Here is a 20,342-nt window from a genome sequence, read left to right as displayed (position 1 = left end):
ATTGTGAGCCCCTAACAACCATTACAGAAAGTAAAAACGGATTTTCGATGTAAGGTATGTAACGATTTAGAAGTAATTTTACGTTAAAATTTTCACTGACTAACCTGGTATAACATACTAGTAATTACTAACTGACAGAGAAATTAAAGGGAGAAACTCCTAACAGTTTGTGGAGGCAAGTAGCTTCTGTGTGATGGAAATTATACAAGGTCGGATCAAAACGTTCTTGGACTATCTCTGTTGACGAAATGTACGTTACATACTTAAGTCTGAACATTCATCTCCTCCGAAATAGTCACCTTGCGTGGCAAGGCACCGGTCCCACCGTTTCTGCCACTGCTGGAATGCGGCCTTGATGTCATTTTGCGTCATTTTGCGATTCGCGCTGGACCTCAGTTATGGTGTGGAAACGGTGACCCTTTAGCCGGATCTTCGTCTTCGGAAAAAGAAAGAAGTCGGCAGGAGCTAAATTTGGCGAGCAGGTGGGGTGAGGAAACGATAGCATGTTACGCTTGGCGTGAAACTCACGAATGGGAAGTGCTCGGCAACAGGGTGCGTTGTCGTCGTGGAGAATCCAGTTCTTCGCAAACCACAGATCCAGTCACTTTCGCCAAATGTTCTCCCTCGAACGCCATAGAACGCCGATGTAAATGTTCTGTTGACGGTCTAGCTTTGGGAAAGTAATTCACGATGAACAATGCTACGGAAGTCGAAAAGCACGATGGACATGGTCTTTGTCGAGTTGCGGTTCTTCCTCGCCTTCTTCGGTCGTGGAGACAATGGACCGCTGTGTCTCAGGGTCGTACCCGTGGATCCCAGATTCATCACCCGTGATGATGATGAACGTGAGGGATAGATCATCTGCGGCATGCTCACGGGGGCCGTATGTACAATTCTGAATTTAGGATTGCCTGCATTTACCCATACGCTACAACAACAATGTTCGCAATGTCGTTGATCGTCTTCCAAAGATCGTCGCGCACAAGTTCTCCAATTCGTTCCACATTTTCGGGGATGATGCTCGTTGAAGTCCTTCCAGATCGCTCCTGGTCTTGAGGGGACTATCTTCCAACTGTGAAGCGGCTTTGTCACTCGAAACATTGTATACGACTCATTGCTTTATTGCCGTATGATTGTCGAAGCATGCTCAACGTCTCTGTAGACAATTTGCCCAGTTTAACGCAAAATTCCATGTTGTTTTGTTTTTCAACCTTTCTGTGATGACAGAATGCCGCGCACACGTGTTCACAGAGCAACAATAACAAGTCTCGATGTTTACACAGCAATTCCGGGCCGAGCAGCTTAATTTACCTCAGCGCAGGCCTTCTGGCTCCAAGCTGGCAGGTTCGATCCAAATGTGCTCAAATACGACAGCCTCGTGTCGGTAGATTTATCGGCACCTAAAATAACTTCTGCGGGACAAACTTCCAGCATCTCAGCGTCTCTGAAAATCGTAAAAGTAATCAGTAATACATAAAATCAGTTATCTTACAATCTCCTTTATATCACGGTGACACAGATAGGTCTTATGGTGACGATGGGATAGGAAAGAGCTAGGAGTGGTGAGGAAGCAGCCGTGGCCTTACTTATGTACAACCCTAGTATTTGTCTGGTTTCAAAGTGGGAAATAACGAAAAACTATCTTGAAGGCTGGCCCACTGTCTCCCGAATGCAGCTCACAGCTGCGCGCCCCAAAGCGCGCGGCCAACTCGCTCGGTCGTAAAATCAATATTATTATTATTATTATTATTATTATTATTAGTAGTAGTAGTAGTAGTAGTAGTATTCTCAGGTTCATAAAAACAGAACACCTTGAAAGACTAGAGATAGGAAGATCATATTCACAGGACATGTGCATGAGTATGATCTGAAGAAACGATTAGCATTTGAACCACGTTGGCCCTCAGTTTCAAGGTCCACATCGATATCTCTGCGCGCACCTCCATCAACTAGTAAAATGTGCCTGCGGATCTCGTTGTCGCTATAAACCAAAGGTAATGGATCAGTGTGACTTGAGCACACGTGCAGTATTTCTCGCAGACGTATGTGAGAACCGTTCCGTCAGATGAGTGAGTTTGAAAGAGGGCGCATTATTGGCATGAGAGAACGTGATGCGTCCATCCGAGAAATTGCTGCTCGGGTGGGACGAAATGTGTCGGCAGTGCAACGGGTGTGTACAGAATGGTTCACAGAAGGCCGTAGAACACGACGAGATGGGTCTGGTCCCACCACCCAGACCACCCCTGAGAAGATCGACACCTCATCCGAATGGCATTACAGGACGGATCTGCGTCCTCCTCGGCTCTGGCCCAACAGTGGAACAGCGTAACACATCTTACACTATTAGCAGTGACAGTCCGTCGCCGTTTATTGCGGTCTGGGTTACCGGCGCGTGGTCCACTTCTCCGCCTACCTTTGACTAACGTGCATAAACATGCTAGACTGCAATATTGTGTATGGAACGACGTCACTGGGGATAGGAATGGCAGCAGACAGTGTTTCTGGACGAATCCAAGTTCTGTTTGTTTGAACATGATGGCCACATTTTGGTTCGCCGCAGACTCGGGGAGAGGCATCACATTGACTGCATTCGCACAATACATACAGCGCCAACTCAATGCCTTATGGTGTGGGGTGTTATTGGGTACAACCACAAATCACAGTTGGTGCCTGTCCAGGGCACTGTCCTCAGTTTGACTTAAGTGGTGTGTCCCGTAGCCACACCTTTCTGCACGACACCCTAGACACCATCTTCCCGCAGTACAATGCGCGACCACATGTTGCTGCATGAACACGTGCCTTCTTGTTGTCACAGGATGTCAGATGTCGCCTTGGTCCGCCCGATCACCGGACTTGTCGCCAATCGAAAATATGTGGGATAGGGTGAAATAACGCGCGCGGTGCTGTGACCCAGTGCCAACCACCAAAGATGAACTGTAGATCCACGTGAACGGAGCATGGATGGCTATAGAGCAGGACGCCATGCGCGCCTTATTCGCGTCGATGCCATCACGCATGGAACAAGTTATCATTGACCATGGAGGACCCATTGCCTACTGACACCAGGACAATTGCGACTGAAATGCTAATCGTTTCTGCATAACATACTAACGAACATGCCCTATGAATATGAACTTCCTATCTCAAGTCTTTCAAGGTATTCTGTTTATTATGAACATGAGTGTAGGTACTATTATGAATAATAACACAGTGATATTTTCCGGCACACTGTTTTATCAAGTTTAAAGGTCACTGTATCTGGTAGTACAACCCTGTACTGCCATCTGTACGCACACAACAGAGTTAGTCTGGGAAGATTTTGATGCAATCTTGTATATAGGAGAGAAAATTTTCTTTACATTAACAAATGTATTAATTTGTATTTGTCTTCAGTGCTTTTGTGCTGTAACGATTGGGTAGGTGATGGAATACATGGTATAAAAATCGAACGAACCACTTCACGGGCATAATTAAATCTCTAGTAGACTAAATGATCAGTTTCATGCTTTTCCTGATAGATTCTTCATTAAAATGTGCTTTCATTATGAACATTCAGTCCATCTACGAAATCAATATAGTAAGAGTGGGAGATTGTGGGAATTGACTATCAATTTTCCCCAAAGGAACTCATAATAAAAGGAACCTTAAGTATTGCAGCCATGCTTGACAGTTGTTAGTGTCTTAGGTGAGTAGGTCTAGTGGAGTTGAACAACCGGTGTCACTACTGTAACCGACGGTAGTTGCGCTCACTCTCTTAGCTGTAAGACACTAGTTGAGGTTATAGTGGCGTGTTTGTTTGAATGTCTTGATCATTTATGAGAATAGAACGCATATTGTTTTGCAGTATTGAACGCATACAATGTTTCAGCACTACCCGACTGTCGCTACAACGTGCGGCAAGGCAGCGCAGTCATCTCCATGGACGAGTTGCAGTTCGCCGCAAGCCAAGGAGAATGCGAAGCTCTTTGTGACCAGGTAAAACCACCACTATGCTACAGTAATGTGTATCATCCCTGGTAAAATATAGTGTTTATACACTGGTAAAATTCCAGTCTGGGGTAGAATAAGTTCCCTTCCTCTATCTGTCTCATCTTCATATTTAGCTTTTATAATTCGAAAGTGGCGGAAGCGTACTCAGCATTCGCCAGGAAACCCAATGACACTCTTGCCGATGGCAACCCACAGCGAGAGGCATGCAGCGTCTTCTGTCAAGTGGCAGTGTGAGTGGTTGGCGAGATGTAATAAGCTTCCGAACGGGAGCTTTCATTAATACACACCAAACATGTATGCCTAATAGTCTGAATTTACGAAATAACAAAATGATATGCACATCAAAAGACAGTTATGCATCACCCTCCAAATGAAAGTTCTAAGGCATGCTGTACAATATTCAAAACTGATGCACCTTCCAGTTTATTGACAACCAAAACTCAACAAATCACTTTGACTGTACGCAAGCTAACAGAAACATAAATCACTTTTCTCGAGGTAAGCCAATTGTGCAGCAATCTCATTCAGTACAGTGTAACATGTCCCCCTGCACGAATGCAAGCCTTAACCCTAAGTGGCATGCTGTCACGTGTTCATTTAACCACTGTTTGCCTAATTTATCCTATTCTTCAATGGCAATCCTGCGTAGATTTCATGGTGGGACAGGACGTGTTCGCACAGCTCTTTTCACTCTATCCCAAGCATGTTTTATGGGATTCATATCGGGGCGTGGGGGGGGAAGGAATATGAAGGTCAATCCAGTTGGTCATTACCGGCATGACTGATGAAGTCATTGACGATGCCTGCACAATGGATGTGGGAAACTTGAATAATTATAATGAATGCTGATGAAACGGTCCAGCGATGGGTTGAGGAATTTTATCCCTGTGTTGGGGAGCGTTGAGTGTGCCCTGGATAGACAAAAATGGTGTCTGACGCCCCCACAAAATGTCACTCCAGAACAACACTGGTCCCCCACCTTGCTGTACTCGATGGACGGGATGTCTCTGGCGTGCTGCATTACCAGGTGCCCTCCACACACGTTGTCGACGGTCATCGTGTACCAGGCAATGCGGCATTCATCTGTTAAAAGAACATTGCGCAAATTTTCCATTGCCCATTCTTGGTGATTTTGTGCCCTTCTGTACTGCTCAGCATGGTGTCTGGATTTTAGGGCTGGGCTTCTCCATGGCCGTCTAGAATGCAGAGACGCGTTATGGAGTCTGCTTTGTAAGGTTGGTTGGACACGTGCCTTCTGGCGTACCCAGTAAAGTCAGTGTTAATCATGATGGCAGAATGGTGGGGTTCCTGCGGTCTAGAAGTCACTGATGCCCGTCATTTACCACAGCTGTTTCCCTTAGGGCGACTTGTACAGGAGAAGTAATGAACACTACTTTTGTTTTAAAACAACTCCAGGTCCGTATCACGTTACTCTGCTCACTTTTCTTCGCCTCGCACAATCCTTGTTTATTTAAGGCAACAAACCGTGTGCGAACAAACGTTGATATCCGTCGTCTTGCCATCACATAACGTCCGTACACTGATTTCAAACGCCCTACATTGTTGTCCCAACGAAGGTATACATGTAATTGCCTCACCGACACATACGATAGATGAGGCTATACGCAAGTTTGTTTATATGTTTAGACACTTTAAATGACGAGGTATTTCGCATCATGCCAACGTAGGACGAGCAGGAATGTGTTTATGGCATACACAGGTGATGCATAACTTTCTTTTTGTGTGTTTTAAATTCCGGCTCCTTGGCGGAAAGCCTGCGCTGTGGCGTACGGTTCAGAGGGCACCGGGTTTGATTCCCAATCAATCAATCAATCAATCAATCAATCAATCAATAATTACTGATCTGCATTTAGAGCAGTCGCCCAAGTAGCATATTCCCTAGACTTTTCTTAAATGATTAAAATAAATTGGACATCTCCCTTGGTACTATCCGCACACTTTATCTTGGTGCATTTACATCCTAGTGCTGAATCGGTCGACCTCGGCGATCTTGGAGATTCATACTGGCAACCTCTGAAACACAAACTGTGAATCGCTTAAGCATCGTTGTGCGACATCTGGCGTAAACTTGACGTACTGGTACTGTTGTTGTTTACACATCAAAGTCAAAGTATAGAATTCATGCTAGGAACAAGATTCGCATCGAGAGATATGTTTTATAATGTTATATAATGTGTATGTGACATAGTTGTTGGCTTAAGATGATAACGGTTTAGAAATTTCATATCGATCGATCATCTTCTCGATTCAATTCAGATTTCATTTTCATTCAGTTGGCAGCACCAGGCAGCACTATCGATACCGGGACAGCTCCCTCCTTACTCCTCACCCCGTACACAAATGCATCAAGATAAAGTGTGCGGACAGTAAGTTATTCCAATGCCTAACTTCCCTTCTTATAAACGAATATTTGCACCAATTTTTCCTCTTGAATTCCAGTTTTATCTTCATATTGTGATCTTTCCTACTTTTAAAAACACCACTCAAACTTATTCGTCCACTAATGTCATTCCACGCCATCTCTCCACTGACAGCTCGGAACATACCACTTAGTAGTGCATATCCTCTCCTTTCTCCCAAATCTTCCCAGCCCAGATTTTGTAACATTTCTGTAACGTTACTCTTATATCGGAAATCACCCAGAACAAATCGAGCTCCTTTTCTTTGGATTTTCCCGTTCTTAAATCAAGTAATCCTGGTGAGGGTCCCATACACTGAAACGATACTCTAGGTGGGATCTTACGAGAGACAAATCTCTTACATCTCCTTTATATCCTTACTACAATCCCTAAACACCCTTATAACCATGTGCAAAGATCTGTACCCTTTATTTACAATCCCACTGATGTGATTACCCCAATGAAGATCTTTCCTTACATTAACACCTAGGCACTTACAATGATCCCCAAAAGGAACTTGCACCCTATCAACGCAGTAATTAAAACTGAGAGTACATTTGAGGAGGAGTTATATATCTTGTCTAAATTGAAACTGTCAGGTGCTTGTGAAGCTTCAGACATACTTATCCGTGTTAGAGATACGACTTCAAACGCTGGAGTGACATTTTGTGGGGGCGTCAGACACCATTTTTGTCTATCCAGGGCACACTCAACGCTCCCCAACACAGGGATAAACGCTGAGTTTCTATGGACAACTCATCTTTGCACATCAGATAGTTATCTGCAATCCACAGATATAAAATAGTCACAAAAGAAGATTGACAGCTTCTTCAAACCTACACCTCTAAGCAAATTATCACTGTAATAGAAAAATCAGCATTGAATGCCTATAACTGGTCTAGCGAAAGAGGCTCTCACTAAAACATTGAGTACCGGTACAGTAAATTAGTTCCAATTTTATTAGGCTATTACACATATACAGCACAATATAATCTATAGATATGTTGCAAGTTTTATTGGTCAATTGTAATCCTCAACTCTAAAAATACAGCATCCAGCTCTGTTCGTGTATGTGTCTTATCTCATATGTAATATTTACCTCGTCACATTATCTAAAGTAATATTATATAAATCCACTATAAGGCCTATTATCTTTTAAAGTACCATATCAGTTTTATTCCTTACGCACAACTTTATCTCCAGTCGATAAGGCGGACTTTGCGTAACTCGGAAAGACCCCCGCCTTCCTTAGTGCGAGATATCGAAAGTTACTGTAATGCAGATTGAAGTATTACATTTGATCTTTTTAATTTAAAAAATAAATTGATATTTAATGGGTTAAGACGGTGAAAACCATAGTATCAGGCATATAGTATAATATGGCGTAGAGTAGTAATATGCTCTCAGACTTTAGTTCTAGAATACCTTCGACGTTAAAAAAGAAAGTAATTCAATTTTAAGGAAAATATAAATATTCCGAGTTGATTTCAAAGTGTATTTGGTGTAAGCGAAACAGAGAGAACTTAAAACTCAGCCATTCCGTGGGTTCGCCCTTTAAAATTAGGATAAACCGGTCGAAAGCCTCGCGAGACAACGAATGTTTCAGCTAAAACATACAGTAATGAGATCAATGAATTAGAACAGGGGTGGCAAAGCTTTACCGACTAATGTGTCCGACTCGTTGGCTGAACGGTCAGCGTACTGGCCTTCGGTTCAGAGGGTCCCGGGTTCGATTCCCGGCCGGGTCGGGGATTTTAACCTTAATTGGTTAATTCCAATGGCACGGGGGCTGGGTGTATGTGCTGTCTTCATCATTATTTCATCCTCATCACGACGCGCAGGTCACCTACGGGTGTCGAATAGAAAGACCTGCACCTGGCGAGCCGAACTTGTCTTCGGACACTCCCGGCACTAAAAGCCATACGCCATTTCATTTCACTGACTAACGTGTCTATTAAGGTCCTGTTTATTACTTTTTTACTGTCTAATGTACCATTGGTTATTTTCCTTGAAAATTACCGTGAAAACTCCCATTTACTTCATTTAGGTATTAATCATTCAGTACGTATCTGCATTTAGAGCATTCGCCCAGGTAACAGATTCCCTATCTGCTATTTTTGTAGTGATTGCAAAGAAATTTGAAATTTATTGAACATCGATTAGATTGTATTATATAGGCTATATATGCATTCGACTGAATGTTTAATTATTTTATTCTGCAAACGTCAATGAAAATTACATTCTTTTAAAACAGATACATTTTAGAAATATTTATAAAATTATGGCCATAGATTCAATTGAGACATATTTCTTTACTAAAGCGTAATGCTAAAATATGCTACGTTACTAGAAATCCGACCTATTTATCATATGTTAAAAACATTAAAATATGTTAGTATGTTGTCTGACGTGCCGCAGAAGTCGTGTTCGCGTGCCACTTTCGCCATCCCTCCACTAGAGTCTAGTAAAAAGTGGTTACAGGCATAACGTACTGTATAACAAGGGTAACTTGCTTATGACGTCCTTGATGCTCTGCAATGTCACAAATACTATATTAAGACCTAAATGTTAATTGTTTACTTTTATTATTATTATTATCTTAACCAAACTAGCAATTAAGAAACTGGAATATACGAGGTAAGGTAAGGGTGTATTCTGCCCGAAGGCAGGTCCGAACCTCCGCAGAGGTGTGCTTGAGCCGGAGTTTACGTACGTAGGGTGGCCAGTTCTTTTCCGCTTCTCCATTCCCTTATCCACCAACAGCGCGTGGCAACCCATCCAAATCTTCACCACGCCCAATGTTGCTTAACTTCGGAAATCTCACGGGAACCGGTGTTTCAACACGGCTATGACCGTTGGTGAATATACGAGGGGCGAACTATATTGTTTTACCTTTTATTTTTTGTACGTCCGGGTATGGTTCACATTTCACTTTTGAAAGTGGTGACGTGTAACTAGTGTCTTGTTCCACCGTTTGGTGGCAGCACACGCACAGGGGCCAACGAATGCACTCGTCATAGCCATTTCATAACAACACTGTCAGCGTAGGAGCAGACAACATGGAAAGCAACCGTCAGGGACAGCGCTACACGACTTGGTTCCTATGGAAAGAAGGCGTGACCACTGCAGAAATTCATTGGCGCTTGGTGGCAGTCTGTGGAGAACATACGCTGTCACGGAAAACAGTTTATACCTGGGTGGAAGGTTGGAAAACAGGGCGCAAATCGGTGGACAAGGGAACCAGTTCTGGAAAGAATGTGACAGTGTCAACACCAGCCAACATTGCCCGGGTCGAAGAGGCCATCCAAGGAAACAAATGCATCACATTTACGGAAATGGAGACAGCCACGGGAATTAGCCGAAACACCCTGCAGCGGATCGTGCATAGCCACTTACAGTTGGGGAAGGTGTCATCCACGTGGGTGCCTAGACTCTTGTCTGCAGACGAAAATCAGAGGCGTGTGGACGTTTGCAGCGGACTTTTGTAACGCCATGATCAAGATCCAGCCGATTTCATGGCTAAGCTTGTGACTGGTGATGAGACATGGCCCCATTACCATGAGCCACGGACGAAACAACAATCGATGCTTGCCACACCCGCCACACCCACCATACTCTCCTGACTTGGCACCAAGTGATTATTACCTGTTCGGGAACATGAAGAAACCTCTGCGTGGTCGCCGGTTTGCGGATTTTGTAGAACTGGACACAGCTGTCAAGGCATGGGTACACAGCACTCCGAAATAATAGTTTCAGGAAGGTCTGGAAAGACAAAAGTGCATACAGTTACAAGGAGATTATGTTGAGAAGGTGGACGTAATAACTGATGTGTAATGTACTTCAATTGGGTAGAAACAAATAAAGTGTAAAACAATATAGTATGCCCTTCATAAAGTCTCACATTGCTACCACGATTTTTGAGTATACTAATCTAGTTCTGATCCTCCCAATGAATAACGGCTTACCCAGAAACATTAGGAAACTGTGTAAAATATATTTCAGTGATTTACCAAAAGTGTGTCTATTTTAGGCAATGTTCTTCCTAATATTTCATTTTTCTATAGGCACGTGGCTTCACCTGTCGAGCTTTCACCTATGCAGTCGATGAAAAGCGATGCTATCTCAGCGGTGACGATTCGATGTCTCTGAGCAATGCTCCCCTGGTTATCAAGAGAGATGCTGTGTATGCCGAGAAACAGTGTAGTATTAGTAAGTATGAGATGATCTTTTACATCTGGCACCCAAATTACAGTACTTCTACCAATATACCTAGACATGTCTAGAACATCGTAAATTCCTTCCTAGGGATTATTCTTCCTTGCTTAACCTACGGTATAAATTGTGTTTTCCTTCCTAATAATTCAGCACATTCTCAGTAACTGGGTATATAGTAGAATTAAATATCAGTTTCTTCTCGGACTTGGAGATTAAAGATCTCAAGCCTTCTTACTGTCCTTATCGTCCTAATTTACGTAACAATCTCTCTCTTCCTATGTTCAAAGTTTTCATTAATTGTCTATACATTTCTTGTTTAAAAAGAAGCATTGGAAATGTAATGTTTCAAAAGATTACTGAAAGCCAGTTGGGAAGTCCACATCATAAGTGAAGAGACTCTGAACTTGATCAAATTGGTGAAATTTGATACAGATTTATAGGACACATCTTGAAGCATCTAGGACTAGTTCACGAAGCTCTAGAGGGAAGTGGGACGGTGCAGGTAAGAACGACTGGAGGAGACCAGGATGTGATTATGACAATCAGAGTGGAGTAGATAAAGCTTTAATAGTTACACGGAGGTGATTATGTTAGAGTTGGATAAGGTGGCATGGAAAACGTCAACACATTAGCCAACGAAGTGAAGAACCAGAACAAAACTTCATACTTCAAAATCAGTCGTCTCAATTTGCATAATACTTTTTTAGAAATTAATTAATATTTACATTCGTAACTGGATACGTAACCTCCCATAACATCGCTAATATAAGCTAACTGTAAGTGAGGTGAGTAGATGTAGGATACACACATTACGTATAGGTGACAAGGTTAAACATAGAATTGGATGTCACGGCCTGTGTAACGTATCATATAACAGAAGAGGATATATTCCATGCCCATCTACCTGTACTTCTCAAGCCTTATGTGACATATTTGTCATACATAGATCATAAAGAAATTGAACCTGCTAAGTCAGTTTTGGGTGATTTTAAGTTACGTTGTTTAGTGTGTTCCTCTACACATGACACAACTCTAACAAGACAATGTACTTGAAATCCATTTTAGTCGCATACATTTTAAAAGTCAATTATATCCCAAGCCCAACTAATTCGATGTACGTGCAAAGTAGCAATAAACAAAGCTGATTTACCGGACTAGTGTTTGGCGCGTTTTATTTCAGTCCTATAATCCTGTACTAAAGCCAAAACATTTTGTGAACAAGCACTGACGGACCCTAAAGGAGACAATGATAATATTGTTCGTGAATATAAATGTAACATTTCTTGTTAGAACTGACATATAACAATGTTTAGTATTTGGCAATAATGTTAATGTACCCTGCTTGAATAAAGCGGTACTGAGAAATGTTCAAAATAGTTTTCCAGATCCAACTAAATCATATGATTGAGAGCAATTTTAAAAATTACTTGCCTATAAATATAAGTATAAATTATACATAATCGTTGCAACAACTTTTCATTGTTATGAGGAATATAGTGAAACAGATATCGTTATTACTATCAGTTCCAAAACTATTATTCCATTTTTCTTCTACTGAAAATAATAGAATTTTGATATAGTTTGGGTTTGGAAGCCATCTCTTCATCATCATCATTATTATTATTATTCAATTCATGAAATTATTAAATTGATTTTCTCTAGAAAGTAATGTTAGTAAACTTGAATTACAGATTTTTCAAGTCTTAACATTGTAAGCTTACATTTTATTCGTATTTGTGGTAAAAATTTGAATGCTTTTATCTCATTTCTAAATCAATAGAAATAGAAGACTGGGAGCCCTCACATCCATACTTGTAAAACCACAAACTAAATAATATTTTCCATATTCTATTTAGAAATAAATTACGGTACTATTGTGCATCTCACATCACAGGTTGTTCTGCCATCCGGCAGGTCCATTCATGGCTGTGACCTCCATATCTCTCGATCTTGTGCCCCTTTCTTCTTTTCTTTTTCTAATGCTGTCTAATAACTGGTATCGTCTCCTTCCCCTTCCTCGTTTTCCTTTTACCATCCCTTCAATTGCTACTCGTAGTAAAGTGTTGTGTCTTGGATTATGCCCTATCCAATTTTTCTTCCTATTTTGGATTACGGTCCTCACTTCTCCCACTCTCTTCAGAACTTCTTCATTTGATATTTTATCTTCCCACTTTACTCCTTCAATTCTTTTCCATATTCACATATCAAAGGCCTCTGTTCTTCCTTCCTTAATGTCCATGTTTCAGCGCCATAAATCAATACGTAACACCTTGCAAATCTCTTCCTCAGATCTTTCTCTAGCGGGCCACCAAGCAGTTTTTTCTTCTTCTTGAAGCTTTCCTTGGCTAAGGCAATTCGAGCTTTTATGACTGTTATAGAGTGAAGTTCTTCAGTCACAATACTTTCAAGATACTTAAACTTATTCACCTGTTCAATAATTTCTCCCCCTATCTTGATTGTCGCTTTTTCACCTTTACCTCCAAGTACCATGAATTTAGTTTTATTGTGCATGTAATATATGTTAATTTAAACACATAAATTCTGCATAACACACTACAGATAATTTGGCAGTGTTCCACTTCGTTTTGTTGGACATACGGTAGTTAAAACATAAAACTCTATGTAATTAAAAGAGATAAGAAATTAACTAGAACTTAAAAGTTTTTCTGTCTCTCGAAACACGAAATGTAACATTAAGAGCACTATACCATTCCTATATATATAAAAGGACAATTAAAAATGGAATGACAACCAAGCGAGTTGGCCGTACAGTTAGGGTTGCACAGCTGTGAGCTTGCATCCGGGAGGTAGTGGGTTTGAATCCTACTGTCGGCAGCCCTGACGATGGTTTCCCATTTTCATACGAGGCAAATGCTAGGGCTGTACCTTAATTAATGCCATGGCCGCTTCCTTCCATCTCCTAGCTCTTTCCTATCCTAACGTCACCATAACACAGATGCGACGTAAAGAAAATAGTAAAAAAAAGAAGTGGATATATATGTTTCGTTCAATAAGAACATCCTCAGTTTCTATCAAATCACCTTTAACAATGCATATATGCAATATTGCTTACGCTGCGTAAACGACTGCGAATGATTTTGAAATGGTGAGATTATGAACGAGTGAGATGAATTTAAGTTCTCTTTCAGCACTAACATTTTTAAAATATATATAAAATTCTAAACTTCCAAAATTTCTAAAGTGCTCACAGAGGGTTTCTATTCACAATTCATCTCGAGTATTGTCCGACTCGTTGGCTGAATGGTCAGCGTACTGGTCTTCGGTACAGAGGTCCTGGGTTCGATTCCCGGCCGGGTCGGTGATTTTAACCTTCATTGGTTAATTGCAATGGCTCGGGGGGTGGGTGTTTGTGCTGTCCCCAACATGCCTGCAACTCACACACCACAAATAACACTGCCCTCGACCCCAATAACACGCAGTTACCTACACATGGCAGATGCCTCCCACCCTCATCGGAGGGTGTGCATTACAAGGGCTGCACTCGACTAGAAATAGCCACACGAAATTATTATTATTTATCTCGAGTGTTTATAATATCACTTTTTCACAATTATTTAAAATCATTCACAATTGTTTACGCAACGTAAACAATGAAACATGTCATTCCACTTATAATTGTCCATTTTTAACAGGTATGTTATAGTGTCTAATTGTTAAATTTTGTGTTTTGACAGAATTAAAAGTTTATAAGTTCTATTGACTGTGTTAACACTGGAAAAATGGCTTCCTTTTGAACAAACTAAATTACATTTTATTTACCGGTAACTGTAATTTATTTATTTATTTATTTATTTATTTATTTATTTATTTATTTATTTATTTATAATTTCAGTTAGGACCATTGATCTTCCTTAGAAATTCCTTTTTTTCCCTTTCTGTATATGAGACACCCTCCTGTAGAGACTGTCACTGTTTGTACGTATAAATATTCCAGCTTGACCACCTTCCTGTAATGACAGAACTGACTTGAGAATGAAATTATTTATTTGTTGTTCCAGGTCAGTGTGAGGATGGTCTGTTCACGTTCGAGAAGGTGACAGGTCACTTTCTCCGCAGTGCCCAGCAGGTGGGATTGGCGATGGCAACTCCCCCAGGTATCACATTGGAGTGCGGCGCCCGTTGTCTTGAGGCAGGATCTGACTGCCCCGCCTTCAGTCTTGACTACAACGCAATGAAGTGCTTCAAGTTGGATCGGAACACCCAAGGTCGTGGGAGTGAGCTGTCTCCAAGAGAAGGCCAAAGCTACTTCGAAAAGATTTGTTTACGAGGTGACGTAAAATTGGCATATACATAATATAATTAATTGATATAGTAGTTGGGTTAGAAGCGTGATAAATGTAGTGAAGACAGGTGTTGTTATTTTGTGATAGTATGATCATAATAACGCCAAAGCCATTGAATCACTTCTCATCTCGCCCCTTCCAGAACATATATGTAGCACTTACTAATAGAGGGTGGGCAAAAGGGAACTCGCCCGGAAAATATTTACAATAGGACTGACGCGGGATTGACTCTTGTTAATGAACATCACAATTGCTAAACCCACAAAACAGTAAATTACAACCGCCATAACCGAAGCACTGAAAACAGACAGGACGCCGAGGCGGGACGCACACACATGCTGCAACTACAGAGGCTGAATTGTTTTTCAAAATTTACAGTGCCACTAACAACCGGCACACGCGAATTAATAATATTCCGCGAGAAAACAGTGACGGGGCCCACAGATGCTGATACTGCTACTCCTGCAGTTAAGCAACATTGGACATGGTCAGTACCCGGATGGGTGACCACCCAGGTCTACCACCTGCCACTGAAACATTGTTCATTAAAATCAGCCACAACAGCCATGATATATCACATAGCGAAGTTCGCCTTTCCAAATAACTCTTATTAACAGTCACTTTTCCTATGAATGTCAATATCCTAATTAATATCAACAGCAACCTGTATTCATTATTCCTATACTTATTTTCCGAACAGTCCAGGTGGGGATTGCTAAAGTGAAACCGGTACTGGAACCCAATTTAAATTACAGTACGTTTGGACGGAAGATGGTGGAAACAGCCTCATCCGAAGAAGTAAAAACTGATGATCCAAAAGTCCTGACTACATTTCACTCAGAAACGACCGGCCGAACTCTGGACGTTTTAACGCACGCACAACAGTAAATGTGTAAGGATACAGATGCAGGTATTTGTTGATAAGGTTTCGACACGACGATCACTTAATTCACACTTGCGCAGAAAAACGGCGTTGAGATTTCGTCACACTTCGTTCCAGGCTTTCCTTCACTCGAGGAATGTTTTATGGTGCTCGAACTCTTCTCGGGTAGTTTTCCACTCATTTATCATTTATTTCCAAAGAGTCTATACAGAGCTCACCTCCAACTTAGACCCTGTGTTGTTAGTTGTGAACAAATCGATCTAATATACAGTTATAAATTATAAACAATAAACATGCTGTGACTGGTATAGTGGCCCTCCACGCAGTGAGCACTGCTCGCTGGAGCCTGGTGTTTACTATAATTCGACGATTGCCAGGGAATCGCGAGGAAACTCACGATAATACTAAGAGTTTGTAATAATATAGACAATAGCTCCCTCCTGCAGTGATAACTGCTGTATTGAACCTGGCTATTAACAAAAGAATAAACTGTAATAGGGATAGTGGGCCCTCCACTGCGCGGTGGAGTCTGGTGGTTCAGATATTCGGCGCTTGTCAGGAATCGCGAGGCTACTCACGATATTAAAGGGATTTTGAAATAATCGGAATAATTGCTCCCACCGGTAGTGCAAACCGCTGGATGGGGCCTGGTGATAAGAATTGTTATGAATCCTGATTAGGTTCCGTAACATGGAGCTTCTCGGGTAGTTACGGTTTTTAATCGCTACAGAGCCCGTTTCACCCCATTTTGCCACAAAGTTTTGCATTGCAGATTTTGCTGTAGGTTTTGCGAAAACACTTAATCTTAAACTCTTGCCGAAACAGTTCCGCAGAGGTTTCTCACGAATCGTGCTTCGCAAATCGCTCGACAATAAACACGCGCTGTTTTATCCTGAGCACCATTTTGTGTAGCATTCCACCGACCACTAAACACGTCTGCTCCTCTCACTCATTCACACGTAATGACACAGCGACGTACTCGGGAGATGCGCACGCGCTAACATCTGACAGCAACCGATTGGTACATCGAAATCACGGTTTCCAGCATTTTCTGTGATGTGCATTTCTCCTGTTGATTAACAAGAGTCAATTCCGCGTCAGTCTTATAAGTATTTTCCGGGCCATTTTTATTTTACCCACCCGGTATAATGTCGCGTGTAACAAACACAACATACTCAGACTTCTGTATTGAATTTTCTTACACGTGGTACGAGGGCGAATCAAAAAGTAACTTACTGAGGTGTTATTTATTTCAGAACATTCATAAGCATCCACGAACATTCTTCAAGGCTGATGTGTGATAGCATCTGCGGCTAACTGCACAAATTTGGCTATAAGCAAAATATTCAAAACAAATCATATTTTGAATTTGAATTGACATGTATTTTTAAAAATATTTTTCTGACTTTTATGCATTACTTTTGGAATGAACAAGTAATATTTGAAAGAAATAATAAATAATAAATAAAGGGTTAATTGCAGACTATGCTAAAAGCCTCCAATGTAATACCTTAGAGATTGAAATGAGATGGCATGAATGTGATACGAAAATTTGCATTTGCAAAATTAAAGTGATGTCAGTTGGGAAGAAATCTAAGAGTTGCGAAACTGGAACAGATGGATCAATAGCATCCGAGTGCTCTGAGGATGGCAGTATAATAACTGAATTATAATCACTGTACAGCAAAGTCAATTCAGTGAACTCACAATTGCAATGAACGGTGTTATGTTACAAAGAAGTGAGTTCTTGGACGAATATTATCTCTACATCGCCCTGTTTTCAGACCGTCTTCGTTGTACGAAAGAGAAAACAATGATTCAGGATATCTTGAATAAGATGGAAGTAAAATACATGAAAGTAGCGAGAATGTTTGCTGTTGTGAAGAGGTGGCGACAAGAGCAGGACGATAAGTTAGGAATGAACGCGATGGATGAAGCTGTGCGTATGAATCTGCTTCTTGCTGGGATCATGTGAGGTGAATGGAGGAGGACAAGTTACGTAGGAGGATAATGGACTCTATAAAGAAAGGCGAGAGAAACAGGAGACTGCGGCGACTGTCTTTGGAGTCAGATTTTGATTATTTAAAGGGTCTGAGTCCGCCTCTGTGGTGTAGTGGTTAGCGTGATTAGCTGCCACCCCCGGAGGCCCGGGTTCGATTCCCGGCTCTGCCACGAAATTTGAAAAGTGGTACGAGGGCTGGAACGGGGTCCACTCAGCCTCGGGAGGTCAACTGAGTAGAGGTGGGTTCGATTCCCACCTCAGCCATCCTGGAAGTGGTTTTCCGTGGTTTCCCACTTCTCCTCCAGGCGAATGCCGGGATGGTACCTAACTTAAGGCCACGGCCGCTTCCTTCCCTCTTCCTTGCCTATCCCTTCCAATCTTCCCATCCCTCCAAAAGGCCCCTGTTCAGCATAGCAGGTGAGGCCGCCTGGGCGACGTACTAGTCATACTCCCCAGTTGTATCCCCCGACCAAGAGTCTGAAGCTCCAGGACACTGCCCTTGAGGCGGTAGAGGTGGGATCCCTCGCTGAGTCTGAGGGAAAAGCCGAACCTGGAGGGTAAACAGATGATGATGATAATGATAAAGGGTCTGAACTATGAAGGACATAATAATCTAATATGAAGATGCATGTATGAATGTATAATAAGTGTATATGATTCTGTAGAATCCCTGCATTTCAAGGTCGACAGTGTTAATGTTGAAAAAATGTTGAAAAAATTTAGTCAGACGAACACAATATGTTACTGTATATACGTAAACAAAGCTTTAATATAGAAAAGCCAAAACAAATGCACTATTAAACAAATGACATTTTTTCCAACCGAGTGAAAATTTTCAGTTCCCGGGATATATAAAAAAATGAAATCATCTCACAACTGTCTGACTCCGTGTTAGAAAGATAATCGCTCTGGTCTTCGGACAGCAGGTTACCGAGTTCAATTCATGACCGAGTAGACGGATTTTAACATCATATGGTTAACTTGTATGGTTCGGAGACTGGGTGTTTGTTTCGTCCTTGACATTTCTGCATGTCACACATTAACTTATACGTCCTCCACTACATTGAGGCACATTTTACTTACTCCAGTGGACTCTGCGCACCAGAGTTGCGACCAGCCCAGCGCGGCCGGGCTGACGTTACTGAAATATGGGCAGTTTACGTGCAGAGCGTACGTCACAGACAAGCGAGAGAACAAACACACCTGGCATGGCACAGGAGCAGTGACGTTCGATTGTGACTACGAAGCTTTCCTCGCACCACTTAAACGAAATGTTGATTGGAGTACAGTATTAAAGAAGACACCATAATAGCAAGAAAATCTTATTTAGTTTCAATATTCGTGTTTGATTACCCCGTTCTCGATATTAACAGATATGGTTTTATTTTCTTACACATTCTAAGAAAGCAAACCTTTACGAAATTCTGCGTTACAATGGACAAAGGTGCGGGATTTAAGCATGTAAGCTACAATTTACAATTTCTTTGATGGGGAATGACCTAATTTCCACAAAGAAAAGTAAAATTCCTGTTATTCATTCAGTTAAGTGTAATACATTTACATAATTCAACAAGTTCAATGCTTCACTTTGCACAGTGTTGTAGTATTGTGTGACTTCCCCTGTTCAGTGAGTTTCTGAAAGCAGTAGTTAAAACTTATCAGACGTCCAGTGATATCAGTTAGCCTCTAAATAGCGAGTGAAATTCGTCATGAGTGAAGACACAGATATTTACTATCTAAGATTATTGTGCAGCAACACGGAAAATTCAAAACAGGAATTTTACTTTTAATAGTGGAAATTCTGCCATTCCCATCCAAAAAAAATTTAAATCGTAGCCTGCACACTTAAACCCCGTATCTTTACCCATTGTAACACAACATTTTGTAATGTTTACTTTTCATTGTATGTGTAAGAAAATAAAATCTTAATCTGTTAATATCAAACACAGCATAAATCATACACAAATATTTAAAACAGACAAGGTTTTTTTGCGGATGATATTGTTCTCTATAGAGTAATAAATAAGTTACAAGATTGTGAGTAACTGAAAAATGATCTCGATAATGTTGTGAGATGGACATTAAGCAATGGTATAATGATAAACGGGGTTAAAAGTCAGGTTTTGAGTTTCACAAATAGGAGAAGTCTTCTCAGTTTTAATTACTGCGTTGATGGGGGTGAATGTTCCTTATGGGGATCATTGTAAGTACCCAAGTGTTAACATAAGGAAGGATCTTAATAAAATTGGAGTAATCACATAAATGGGATTGTAAATAAAGGATACAGATCTCTGCAAAAGGTTATGAGGGTATTTAGGGGTCGTAAGGATGTAAAGGACATTTAAGATATGTAAGACCCCAACTAGAGTATGATTCAAGTGTATGGGACCCTCACCAGGATTACTTGATTCAAGAACTGGAAAAAATCCGAAGAAAAGCAGCTCGATTTGTTCTGGGTGATTTCCGACAAAAGAGTAGCGTTACAAAAATGTTGCAAAGTTTGGGCTGGGAAGACCTGGAAGAAAGGA

The 20,342-nt window shown here is 41.2% G+C and overlaps 1 protein-coding gene across 1 annotated transcript in view; it reads left to right on the top strand.

The window, feature by feature from the left end:
* The window catches only part of LOC136863472 (uncharacterized), a 208,900-nt gene that overhangs the window by 13,793 nt on the left and 174,765 nt on the right, over positions 1 to 20,342 (top strand). Inside the window, exons 6-8 of the mRNA XM_068225952.1 lie at positions 3,869 to 3,975; positions 10,475 to 10,619; positions 14,645 to 14,914. Coding sequence (XP_068082053.1) covers positions 3,869 to 3,975; positions 10,475 to 10,619; positions 14,645 to 14,914 — 522 coding nt within the window. The remainder of the gene's footprint in view (positions 1 to 3,868; positions 3,976 to 10,474; positions 10,620 to 14,644; positions 14,915 to 20,342) is intronic.

Source organism: Anabrus simplex, chromosome 2, assembly GCF_040414725.1.
Source record: "Anabrus simplex isolate iqAnaSimp1 chromosome 2, ASM4041472v1, whole genome shotgun sequence".
Classification (NCBI taxonomy): Eukaryota; Metazoa; Arthropoda; class Insecta; order Orthoptera; family Tettigoniidae; genus Anabrus; species Anabrus simplex.
The sequence above is the reverse complement of the archived record's forward strand: the minus strand, read 5'-3'. Positions and strand labels throughout refer to the sequence as shown.